Source organism: Amaranthus tricolor, chromosome 12 (assembly GCF_026212465.1).
Source record: "Amaranthus tricolor cultivar Red isolate AtriRed21 chromosome 12, ASM2621246v1, whole genome shotgun sequence".
NCBI classification, from domain to species: Eukaryota; Viridiplantae; Streptophyta; class Magnoliopsida; order Caryophyllales; family Amaranthaceae; genus Amaranthus; species Amaranthus tricolor.
In genome coordinates, this window is record NC_080058.1 from 3,843,315 (window position 1) to 3,857,285 (window position 13,971).

The 13,971-nt window shown below is 28.0% G+C and overlaps 1 protein-coding gene across 1 annotated transcript; it reads left to right on the top strand.

The window, feature by feature from the left end:
• Positions 1–422: 422 nt before the first annotated feature.
• On the top strand, positions 423–1,995 carry LOC130797229 (heavy metal-associated isoprenylated plant protein 39-like). The gene is made up of 3 exons (XM_057659745.1): positions 423–507; positions 863–941; positions 1,649–1,995. Exons 1-3 carry the CDS (start codon positions 502–504, stop codon positions 1,879–1,881), a joined length of 318 nt encoding a protein of 105 aa, XP_057515728.1. The 5' UTR covers positions 423–501; the 3' UTR covers positions 1,882–1,995.
• Positions 1,996–13,971: the final 11,976 nt, after the last annotated feature.

The window sequence follows — 13,971 nt, forward strand, 5'->3', positions numbered from 1 at the left end:
ACCATCTTCTTCGGGACTCAATCGATCATAAGATCTTGCTTTGAACAATCAAATCATACAGAAATTTTATTTAATCAGCTAAACAAAGCCAATAAAATAATTCATAATATTTTTTTCCTCAATATATAGCATATGCCCTAATGTAAAGTCATGTACTAATTTTACCAATTCTTTCATTTTCTATATTACCCAACAACTCAAAAAATTGAATTTTTTAAAATAATTTTTTTTTTGGGTTTTAATACAATTCCATAAATGTGTGATTTGTGAATATGATAAAAGTGGAAACCTAATTACCTACCTAGCTCTTACATAGTCAAGAAAATAGAGGTGGAAAAGGTCATGAGTCATGACTTAAGATGAGGTTCGTTGACTTGAGTCAACGTGGTCGTCAATCGAAAGTCATGTTCCAAGTTTATTCGCTTATAAATCATCTCTATAATCCTCAATCTTTTCTAATTTCCACATACTACTCTTTTCGTCCCCATTCTACCACCTAAAATGCAGGTATTTCTCTTCTCTTTTCACTTCAAGCTAGAAATTTTAGGCACATGCAAAATTTACAATACACTTAATTTTATTGTACTTCTATTATATAATACATACAAACATTTGCTTACGTTATAAATGTTATAGAAACTAAAAACTTAAGTTGATGGTTGAGAACCTATAATATATTATATAGTCTAATACACCCCTCGCACTAAAGCCCTTTGGGCTAGAAATATAGATGCGACACAGACCCTCCTCATACATGGCGCTTTATCAGATTTTCTATAGCATGCTTAATATGGACTTTTACTATTTCATACAAAAATTCTTCATATGGTAAAAAAATTTCCCAATTTGTGTTTAATTACAGAAGATGGTGTTGGCAATGGATCTCCATGACGATAATAAATGCAAGAAAAAGGTCTTGAAGATAGCTAGTTCTGTTCCTGGTAATTCATCTTAATTACTTATACCTTATTTTTTAAGAAAAAGAATGCCTATTACTTGCAACTAGATTTGTGCAAGGAATTGGGTGTCCGGATCCAACCTTTAAATTAATATGCAGGCTTTAAACAAGTCGGCTTTAAACAAGTCCTTTTATTTACAAAATTAAACTGGGCTAAAAATGATTTTATACGGGCCTTAAACAAGCTTTGTAATTAATTTTTTTCTTGAATTATGATAAATTACTATAGATTTATAAATCTTAATAGTCTAATTATAATTGACAAATGTAAGTAATGAATTAAGTTATAAGGCATTTTACTCAATCTAACATGTTTATGCCTTATTTCAAAGAAAAGTTGGAAGAATAAAATTACAAAGGGATAGATGAGCCCGTTTTATCTTTATTTGAGTATGATTTGATCCTTATCCATCTCATTGGACAGGTCTACTTACAACTAGATATAATATGAGTTAGGATCCTCTCTATTCAAAAGAAACGACGAGTCTAACCCCTAACTTAATTACTCTAGTGGTTGAAATTGCATGATGAAGAAATATAAGGGAAAATTTGAGATTTTATTTTTTATTTCAAAATAATTGTCAATATCAACTCCACTATCATTTCTGACTTACATATTACATTAACACATTAAATATTAATTAATAGTTTTTAAAGCAAGTAATATCATTTGTGAATGTAATGTTGTAGGGATTGATTCAATGTCATTGGACATGAAAGAGAAGAAATTAACCCTAGTAGGGACGATGGACTTAATGCAAGTGGTGAAAAAATTAAGGAAGACGTTTCACGCAGTTATAGTTACGGTTGGACCGGCAAAAGAGGAGAAGCCCAAGCCCAAGGCTAAGGACCCTGAAATCCCTTATTATTATAATCCTTTTCCTTATCAGTTCTTACCAACACAATATCCCATCTATCTATAAATGTTACCCGGCTTAGTCTTAACTTTTTAGATTAGTTTTTGTATGACACAGCCTTATCGTAAGATATATTTTATACTTGGATTAAACAGCTCAACAATAAAAATTTTTAGCTTATGGGTTTTTTGCTTTAAGGTCGTCTCACCATAAGACGGTCTCATACAAGATGAATTGATATTAATTTTCGATTAATCATTAATGATACCAACTTAGGGTTGTTTTCTTAGAATAATATCAACTTTTATTAAATTATTATTTTATGTTTTTTTGTCTAGCTTAAAGAAAAGTTGGTATTATTCTTAAAAACATGCCCTAAATTAGTGTTATTCATTGTTAATATATCAAAAATTATAGTATTAAAAGGAAATCAGTAAAAATTTATATTATTTACTCAATTTTTCCTTAGACTTTTACCAATTATTAAGATATCAGAATTCATTTTGGTGATATAATTTGGAGATATGTGTTTGTAGTTTACTACTTTGGTACAAAATATATTGTATGCTTTAGTTTGTTGGTAATATTTGAAATATTTCATAAATGTAGAGAAATATTTTAAATATGATTTTTTATGAATAAAAAGAAGTTATAATATTTTTATAAGTGAACTTGTTAATTCATCTTATAAAAATTTTGATATATATTTATATAAAATTTTTATAAATTTTATTTGTAGATATACTGTTCGAACTATACTTAAATAATGTAAATAAATTAAATATAATCCATATTATTATTAAACAGGTCGAATAGCTAGCGTATAGGTAATGCCTTCATAGTGCTTCAATGCTTCTATAATATTTTTATTTCTATTTCAACTAGTATACTAGTTTAACTAGCACTTGTTTATTTATCTATCTAATATATTACGCAGGTTATTTTTATATGACACGTTTATATAATTAGTCTTTTTTTCTAAATAATAACTTATAAAATTGTAAGTAATCACTTTAATACATTAAATATGTGTTTTATTTAAAATTTTTTGTAAATTACGGGCTTGAATCTTGATTAGATTCAAGATTAATCTTCGATTATTCTTGGAGCTAGGTTTGCACATGACGTCCTAATGCTGATTAATCTGCTATTCTTATCGTCTATTGATGAGACGACGTCAAAACAAGAAGTCTATATACTAATAATTTGTGAATGAAGTATGAGGAGGTTTGCTCATTTTCCTTTTCTATTTTTTTATAGTCTTAAAGTAAGATTACTCGGAATCTTAAATTGATTAATTTTATCCTTAAAATGATCACTTACGACCCATTTGGTTAGTGGTATTAAATGGTGATAATGGAAATGATTTATAGTGTAAAATTTCATCAAAAATTCCATATCATTCCCATGGTAATGAAACTTTGATCACGAAAATAATTTTTTAGTTACAAATTTCCATTACCACCTAATAACACATTTTCCAATGATAATGCATTGGAATGAATTTTATGAAGAAAATAAGATAATTAGAGTTGAACAAGCATGGCCATCAAGATAGCAAAGAGATTTTTCAACTAAAATTACACTAGTTTTTTATTCTCATTACCACCGTTTATTAATACCTAACAAACAGGCCATTAAAGTTTTAAAGTGATTACTTTCAATCTTAAAATGATCATATACAATTTTAATATGACTAATTTTAACCTTAAATAAAATAATCACTTATATTTTTAAAGTGCTAACTTTTTATAGTCTTAAAGTGATCACCTATAACTTTAATTTGATCAATTTTATTTTAAAGTGATTATTTTGATGAATGAGGTGCTTGTATGTGTCGGTGTCTGAGCAAGTCTCATTATATCGGTCTCATATAAAACTTGTTAGAAAAACGGACCAGAATTGAAAAAAATGAGAAAGAAACAAAGCCCAAACATTCCATTAAAAATCGCTCCGTTGAGCCCATTCAGCAGCAGATCCCCCATAAGGCCATCCTCACTATGAAGCCCATGCTCTTGTTGTCTAGAAACACCGTTCAGCAAAGCGTAAAATAACAAATTGAGCTTTTTAAAAAAAGTTATATCAAAATAACTTAGGGCTGTTTGAATACAAATTCTTGTATGAGATAATTTTACCGTCTTACATCAAGTAACTCTAGACATATAAGGCAACTCCTCTAAGGTCAGTGAGTCTTGACCCCCTACCGTTATCGCCATTACCACCTATCTTTTTGACGATGTTTCCTAGTATGAAGTGTTGCCTTCACTTCTTCTAATTTCGGTGAGTCTTTAACAACAACAAAAGACTCCACGAAATTCTCAAAGCTAGACAATAGAGACATAAGTAATATCAACGCAACATCCTCATTATCAATTTTAACATTTAAATTACTCAAATTAAGTATAATAGAGTTGAGTTTTTCTAGATGTTCCCATAAGGGTGTACTCGACTGCATTCAGAGACTAAACAATCGCTGCTTCAGTATTAAGTTGTTGATAGGTTAAGGCTTGTTCGTTGTTACTAACATCGAATAAGAGGAGAACATGTTAAAGCTCCAAAAAAATTAACCATGAATTTGTTCAACGTTACCAATAACGAACAAAAGGAAGACAATGTCATAACGTTTGAAAGGACAAAATAAACAACAAATGTTTTTTTTTCGTTGTTATCAACAACGAACCAACAAGTGATTTATTTTTTGTCTTTTTTAATGTTATGATATGTATTTCTTTACAACAAACAAATTCTCAGTAAATTTCTTTTGACTTTTAATATATTCTCCTTTTATTCGCTATTACAACAGCAATCAAGCATTGATTTTAGATTCAGACACAAAAACACATAATTTGAGAATTAAACTTTCTCAAAGGTTATTTTGGAATTTTTTAATAAAAAAGTCATTTTTTTTTTCAAATTTTCTTAACAAAGCCATCTCAATAAAGTCCAAGTTCTCACACCTGACTCATTTGATAGGTCTACTCACAAAAAGATGTATTAATGACTTAGCCAACAAACCATTTTACAAATCATCTATTTATTTTTTTGTACCAATTATGAGGAAGTTAGTTTTTTTTTCCTTTGCATTTTTATGAATATGAAGTGGATACGATTTTTTATACTATTTGCCATTTATCGAGTGGTTAGGTCCATGGGGTACATAGTTCAGATTCGTTATTTTAGATTTTTTAAAAGAAAAAATAGTTCTCAAATGTTCTTTCTATTTGGAATATTTCATTTTAAGGAGAGAAAAATTTAATCAATGTTTTTGACACATATTTACAAGATAAAATATATCCATGTGAAATCTTGTTAGATTCGTCTTAATGTATACCTTTTAATTATATACTTTTTATAATTTTTTATTATAAGTATTTAGATATATTAAGATTTAAAATTTGCATTGAAAACTGTAAAAAAGTAAATAGAAAAAATAAAAAGAAACAGGAAGAAAGTAGTTGAATACGAGACTTTTAGAGTTGGATGATCCAAGTATGAAGTTTTATATTCTATTTTTCTTTGCTTGTTATCTTGCATTGTCAAATTTTGTGAATTTTGCCTACAAATAGTTTAGTGTATTACAGATTATGACAAAAGCAGTATTGATAAATTTATTGCAAAATATATTTGTTTAAAATAAATTTTGTAAAACAAATGTCATTTACATGTATAATATAAACAATGATATTAATGTTGAAAGATTTTAAATGTTATCGTAAAATTGAAAATAGTAAATAATATAAAAACAATTGAAATATCATGAACTCGTAAAAGTTATGTTTATATTTTAGTAAAAATAATAGGAAAAATTGATATTAATAATCTATACTTTCAATAATTTGCAAAGAATAATTCAAATTTTAGATTATTTTTAAGAAATTAACATTTGTTTTTAGTTTGCTGTCAGTATACTAATAGGGCATGTTGCTATCAAACTAAGGGCAAATGTTGAATTATTATAAAATAAAAGGGTTATGCTGATAGGCTGATAGCAAATTAATGGCAAATGTTGGATTATTAAAAAATAATCTAAATATGAGATTATTCACAATAAATAGATGAAAAATTAGATTATTAATATCAATTTTTTCTAAATAGTACTCTTAGTAATTTTAAAAAACTATGAATAAAACTTTTATATATATATATATATATATATATATATATATATATATATATATATATATATATATATATATATATATATATAATAAATAGTCTAGATTCAAAATAGTACTATACTATGGAGTATTTTCTTTAAAAAGGAAAGTAGTATACGGTAAACACAAATTATAGTATGAAACACACCGAAAAGATGCGCCTCATACATGAATAAATCGCTAATTTCATCTCATATATATTATGAGAATATAGACTTCTTATTTGAGGTCATATCATCGAAAAACAGTCTTTAACGAATTAAAATAGCTTTGATAGGCCGTGACAATTTGTCACATAATCACCCTGTGAGCCCACTTGTGTGGACACACCCACGGGGCACCCATGGGTTCAGGCCCGCAAACCCACAGGTCATAAATGTTAATTTGCATACAACACACGATGAGTTTCACTCTTTTCCAAAACCATAAAATATTAGTAGGATTACTGATCAAGGCATTAAATACTACATACAGGTCTATAACTACTTTTTTAGCGATGTTCACATGTAAAATAATTCTAATAAGCTCGAAGTAAAAAATACTCCACAAAATAGTGAATGCTCATCCATGGATCTGAAGTCACAAAATGACAGATAAATTTCAACTATTTCGGCCAAAAAAATAGAATTTACAAGAATACTAAAAAAAAAAAAAGAAAAAAAAACAGAAACAGCCAAAGTTAAAGAGGGCATGATGAAAAAGTGTTTGAAAATAGTAAGGAGACTTATCAACCTCGATGAATAATCGTTTTTCCCATGCCTCACCAAATACAATTCCATAAAAAAAAAAAGTTATATTTATAAGAAAAAAAGGAGAAATGTCAAATGTTTGAGTCACATTAAACGAGAAGTTTATTTTATGAGTAAGAATTAAATAAAAAACTCTATATTATGACTAAAAAAAGGGTGTTGCTAAACTTCGCCACCCTTTTTATTTTTTCGCCACCCCCTCCAAATGAAATTACGAATTTGCCCCTAATTTTTTAAAAATTACAATTTTGCCACTCATTTCAAATTTTTTATTTATAATAATAATAATAATAATAATAATAATAACAACAATAATAAAATTAAATAATAATAATTATTATTAAAAAAAAAAAATAATAATAATAATAATATTAATACTAATAATAATAATTTATAAATTAATGTGGTCTATTAGCTCAGTTGGTTAGAGCATTGTACTATTAACGTGAAGGTCACATGTTCGAGACCTGCACAAGCCATTATTTAATAATTATTAATTTTTTATCATATTTATAATATAAAATTAATAATTATTAATGGCTTGATCAGGTCTTGAACCTGTGACCTTCACGTTATTAGTACAACGCTCTAACCAACTGAGCTAATAGACCACATTAATCTATAAATTATTATTATTAGTATTAATATTATTATTATTATTATTATTATTATTATCCAAAAAGAAAAAAAAAAAAAAATTGAGTCGCCCAAAATTGGGCGACTGGACCATGGTTCAGTAGCCCAATTTTGGGCGACTCGACCATGGTTCAGTCGCCCAATTTTGGGCGACTCGACCATGGTTCAGTCGCCTAATTTTGGGCGACTCAACTTTTTTTTTTTTTTTTTTGAATAATAATTATTATTATTTAATTTTATTATTGTTGTTTTTATTATTATTATTATTATTATTATTATTATTACTACTGTTATTATTATTATTAATTTTATTTATTATTATTATTTAATTTTATTATTGTTGTTATTATTATTATTATTATAAATAAGAAATTTGTAAGGAGTGGCATTTTTGTAATTTTTTAAACTACAGGGGCAAATACGTAATTTTAGGGGGTGGCGAAAAAATAAAAAGGGGTGGCGAACTTTAAAGATTGGGTAAAAAAAAGTAAAGCAAAATTTATATCATGTATAAAAAATAAAACGATGACAAAGAATGATAGTATTAGTACTGTTTATGTGGATGAATTGGAATTTATGGAGGGCAAAATAAATGTGTAGATTAGATAAAATTTTAAGTAATATGAGCGGATAAAAATTAAAAAGAAATGTTAATAACAAAAAATAAAAATAAACTAAATTTAATAAGACTGACTAAAAAATGAATCTTATTCTATGTGATGAATACTTCATTCATTCTGAATTACTTATTAGTTGCTATATAACGATTATTAATACTATTATTCGTTCAGGCTTATATTTGATATTGCGGTTAATGTGTAAAAACATAGTCAAGTGAGATCTTGTTTAAATTGTATTATTACATACTTTTATGGTATTATTTTTTATAAATTTTAGTTATGCATAATTAAATATATAAATGATCAAAATATCATATTGTATAATACTCCCTCCTATTCTTCCTATTAGTCCCATTTACTTTTGAGTTATTATTCATTTATCACTCTTAATAGTATTTTATTCTCAATTTATAAGTTAAAACATAGTCAAGTGGGATCTTATTTGATTCATCTCAAAGTAAGGATTATTATTATCAAATTTTTATATTTTTTAATTAAGTATAATTAGAAATATTAAGTATTAAAATGTCGCTTTGGCAAATGTGAAAAAAGTAAATGAGATAATAGGTTGAATAAGAGAGAGTATTGCGTAAAAAAATCAAATATAATCTTTCCTCCGTTTCCTAATTTTCTTCTCGTTTAGAATATTCTACTTTGGAGAGTTTGATCAAGTCTTTTACGACATATATAGATGATAAAATATATCGATGTGAGATCTCGTTAGTTTCTTTTTAATGTATAATTTTTTATCATATATTATTTAAAATTATTTATAATATGTATTTAAAGATATTAAAGCTCAAAAATTACTTTAAAAACTAAAAAAAAAAAAAATGAAAAAAAAAAAAAACATAAGTATAATAAAATTGATGATGTATATCAAGTGATGTGTGATAGGAGTAGATGGAACATGGTAAAACAGTTCCCTTAAACGAAAGCACAACAGGAATAGGAAAACTGCTTAGTCTAAAGCAAATTCATAAGCTATGAAGGCTAGAAGTAGAGTTATTATGATTATCCATGATTATTGTAACATGATAAGAGTAGTGTATAAACCTCTGCTTTTTTCTTGGTCTCATCTCATGGAGTTAGTGCTAACATCATCAATGGATAGATAGATGGATGGATGAATGGGATTTTACTTTAATATTTACAATATTAATCTACATCTCAAATATTTTATCTTTTTTATAATATTTGTCGCACTTTTATTTTTCTATCTGTTTCATAATACATACTATATTTTTATATATATCATAAATAAGTTATAAATTGTTCTATTAATGCCTGCTCTATTCTCACTCAATACTTCACTAAGTCATACAATTTTGTTATTATTTAAGGATAACGGTTTTTTTAACATGCACCGAAAATAAAATTGATAATTATTTGAAATTTTAAAACATTCTCTAAAATATTATTACATTTACTTATTTTAGAAGATATCTTTTGTTAAATTTAAAACAATTACCAATTTTATTGTTTAAACTAATGCCTCTTGTACATAGGTTAGAAAAACCATAATCATAATAATGAAATATTACCATCATTCAATCATTTCCTTAATACTTGAGTCAAACTAAAATGATGCAAGTATTGTAAAACGTAGATAGTATTAAGGGTGTTCAAAACCAGGTACCAGGTCGACCCGGATCCGGAAATCCGGATACCCCTTTTTCGAGTACCTAAAAATATGACTCGGTTCCGACCTGGTTTAAACCGGGTATCTGTCGAAAACCGAATACTCGTTTTTGTGTATTTCCTAAATTTGTGTTTTTTTTTCTTATTTCTTTTAACATTTTTTTTTATATAAACTTCAAATTCTAACCATCAATTACTAACCAATCTAGAATTCTATATCTAAAATTGACATACAACAAATGAAAAAAACAGCTTGGTGTTTGGTGATCGAAACTTATAGACATATAATTGAATGAAAAAGTGATATATTTGATAAATAATTTTATAAATTTAATATTTAATTTTTTCTTAAAAAAAATCATGTATTCGATAAATTTAATCACGATAATATTAATATATACTTACATATTTTATGAAGTAATATTTTTATATATTTTATAATAATAAATTCGTGCATTGTATGTGTTTTTATACTAGTATAAGATAAAACTAAGTAACGTAATATCTTTACTAACTAGTTATTACTTTGGTGATCCTAATTAAATTCTAATTATCAAGGATAATTTTAGTAATTTACAATCTAATTGCCAATACCACATTAAGAATAAGTCAAATTCTTAAGCTGATCATCAAATGAGATATTTTATAAAACATGCTATCAATCTAATAATTACTGAAAACATTTATTTTAAAATACGCCGTTTGAAATATTATTTAAGGATAATAATAGAATATAATTTAACACATTACTTTGAATTTTAACACATTTAAATTTTTTAGGGTAAAATGATTATACTATATTAATTATATCAAATATATTAAGAATAAGCATTTAAAATTATTTAAAAAAAAAAAAATTCAGGTACCCGGTTTTACTAAAATTGATATCCGGATCCGACACGAATACCTGGTTTATAAACCGGGTACCCGGTCCGAAATACCCGATTTTGACAAATCGGGTTAATTATCTGGTTTTTTAAACCGGATACCTGATAATTCGGGTCGGGTTTTGCAAACCGGATTTTTTAAACACCCCTACATAATATGTGTAATTAAGTACTATTTAGTCTCTTTATTCTATGAATTTGTTACTTTTTTTATTATTTTTATCGTCTTTATTAATTTGCAATATTTATATTTGAAAATGATATTTACTTAATTCTTTAATTCTTATATCCACATATAACTTCAAACAAGAGTTTTAAAATTATAATTGTAGGGTAAATTCGGAGCCACAAAGAAAATATGTAATTTTTTTTTGGTGAAATTACTAAGATACTCTAGTATGTAATGTTTTATGTACTAAGCGTTCACCAAAACAATTGGATTCTCTTATTGAGTGGGTTTTATCATAGTCTCTATTTGATTTGCTTCAAAGATTCAATGAATGAGCATTTCTATTGTTGATTATTATTGTATAAGGATCCCATAATATATATCCATTGATTACACCCAAGTAGAAGATACAATCATAACTCAAGGCTCCAACCTATCTTTCATACAAGCATAGACCAAAAAATCAAATTAAACCCTTGCCCTAAGTAATCTATAAGCAATTGTGTTAGCTGTATTTTATTTATATTTTATCCCCATTATTTGGCTTTATTATATTGGAATTTTGCATAACTATTCTTGCTTTATTTGAGATTTTAGAATTGGTTGGATATTTTGGTGTTTTTGTGCATTTTAGATAATATTCGTCAAAACCGATCACAAACTAAGTACATTTGGCGCATACAATACTCACTGAACTCTGAAAGCTCAAGTAATCAAAGCCTTGATGACCCAAGTCAAGGAAATAAGGCCAAAAGGAGCTAAAGTAGACCATTTTAACCCCACTCGGCCAAAATTGGGTCCAGCCAAGCTTGCTCGAGCATAAAAAAAACTTGTTATAGAGATAGAAGTTGAGCAGGACCATCCTGAAGGCCACTCGACCCGGTCGAGCGATATTGGCTCTGGTTGAGCGAAAGTACTATTCACTTCCAGTAGCTTCAAAATGTCAACAGAAGCATTTTCAATGGGTCGAGCGGAACCTTTTTTGATCACTGCTCTGTTTTTAAAGATTTTAACCTACATACCTGATGCTCGCTCGACCAGGTCGAGCGGATTGGCTCGGATTGAGCGATTTGGGAGGTCAGAAATAATTACGCTTTTAAAAGCTGCTGATGGGATGCCCTACCTATTTCTTCTGCTTCTCATACTCTACTGCTCCACCACCCCTATTTGCCACCCATCTATGGCTTACCTATCTCCCACATAGGGTGGTGGAGAAATCATGAAGCCACCACCCACCACTTGTCATCCCTCCTATAAATAGAGAAGAAGAAGACTCAAGCAAATCATCCAATCCTTCTACTACTCATTTTTCTATACTTCAAGCTTTCTTTGGTATTTGTTACTTTTAAACTTCCTTATATACTTTCCATGATTCTAGTCTTGTATTCTTAATTGCATTTTTCTACTCAAACACTTATTAGATAGTTCAAGCTTTTGATTTATCATTGAAGATCATTTGATACATTAATGTAATTGAGATTAAGTTAATTCTATTGAAACATTTCATCAAGCATTTGAATTGCAATTGAAGCTTTATGGAGTTTATCATTGGTATTCATTAATTCTTCATTTGGTTGTGTTCCTTGGATTGAATTCCAAGCTATTAATTCATATTCTCTACACTTTATTGCTTTTGATTTTGTTGTTATTTATCATGAATTCAATGTCTTTAATTATGTTTAAGTTCAATATGAGTGAATAGTTCAATTTGGCTTAGGCTAGGTATTATCACCATGTATGTAGTCTAAATTGCTTTCTTTACCTTTGGCTTGGTTGTGTTGTTTATGGTTTTAGATGGATTTTGCTATTATTGTAGTGTCGTTGGATTGAGGGCGAGAGTTGATTTCTAATGATAGTCTATGATTGAAAATTTAATTATCTCCATGAGAATAGGTAGATGTTTTGATTGGAAATGATAAATGTGTGCTCCATGTCTTAAAATATGCTTAGCTCCATGAGAATAGGTAGTTGAGTATGTTTTAAAAAGCTTTTGTTGCTCGAGAGAGAACATTAGTATCCAAGATGCGTTCTTCTCCATAACCCATATCCATGACCTTAGGTTGAAGATTAGTAAACACTACTTTGGTGAGAAAGCCCAGCCTTTGCCTCTTCATCATCATATTACCTTTTAATGTGTTTGTATTGCCTTTGATCTTATGTTCTTGGTTAATTAGCATTTTTACTTGTTTTATACTTTGTTTTAGCTTTAGTCTTTATTTGCTTGTTTTAGTTAATTACACCAACAAACATCTATATATACGTTGTTGAACCAACTAATTGATTGAGAATCCCTTTATATACACCCCACTCCCTGTGGATTCGACCCGTACTTGCCGACGTACTACGCTACGCCGTGCACTTGCAGTATTACTATTGAAGGACGTAAAGTCCCGATCAAATTGTGACCACATTTCCTCCACTGTCTTCAATTCAAGAGTCTTGTTCATCTTATCAACTAATCCGTTTCCTCTAGTTATAATTATAATTATAAAAATGCGAAATCAAATGACTCTATGCTTCTTATAAAACTCGGTCAGTTCATTCTCTTTGAAATTTAATCTCTTTTTTCATTCACATACATTTGAAATTTGCTTTTGGTTGCTTTATGAGCCATTATCTTTTAACTCTGTGAATATATCAAAGATCTCATACTATAATTCGAATGAATTGCATCTATTGTTGAATATGACATTCAGGTGTTTATATGCCGAGTAAAAACACTGATTCATTTAACATAAAAAGTGGATAGAGGGAATTGTGTTTGTCCAAGAAAATAGAAAACTTGCCTAAGCACTTAGAAACGAGACACATTGAACCTTGTTGAACATATATGCTTGTGCAAGATGAAATATGCTTGATTGAGCAAGTTTTTGCTCGCCCAAGAATTCATATTGCTTTTTCGAGCGGACAAATCATAAGATTAGATGCCTTTAGTCACATTTACTTGTCCGATCCATTTTGCTGCTCACAGAGCAACAAATCCATTTTACTTTAATAATATATGTTAATTGCTTTAATATCTCTTCATCTTATAACCTTACAAATCAAAACTTAAGCTATATTAATTAAGCCTTCTATTTCTTGATTTAATACATTTCTTCCAATCCAAATTAAATGAATTTAGTAGGAACGGGGAAGTATGCATAATTCTCTTCCTTCAAGAAATCATCAATAGAATTTAACTAAATACACTCAAGAGCAACTTGACCTACAAAAAGTTACTAACATATCCAATTTACCACCAAACTCTTAATCATTAATTGATCCCTCCAAACCCCACAAAATCAAAGCTTACAC

Coding starts and splice junctions, on each gene's coding strand:
- LOC130797229 (XM_057659745.1), top strand. Junction 942..1,648: donor GATAGCTAGTTCTGTTCCTG/GTAATTCATCTT, acceptor GTAATGTTGTAG/GGATTGATTCAATGTCATTG.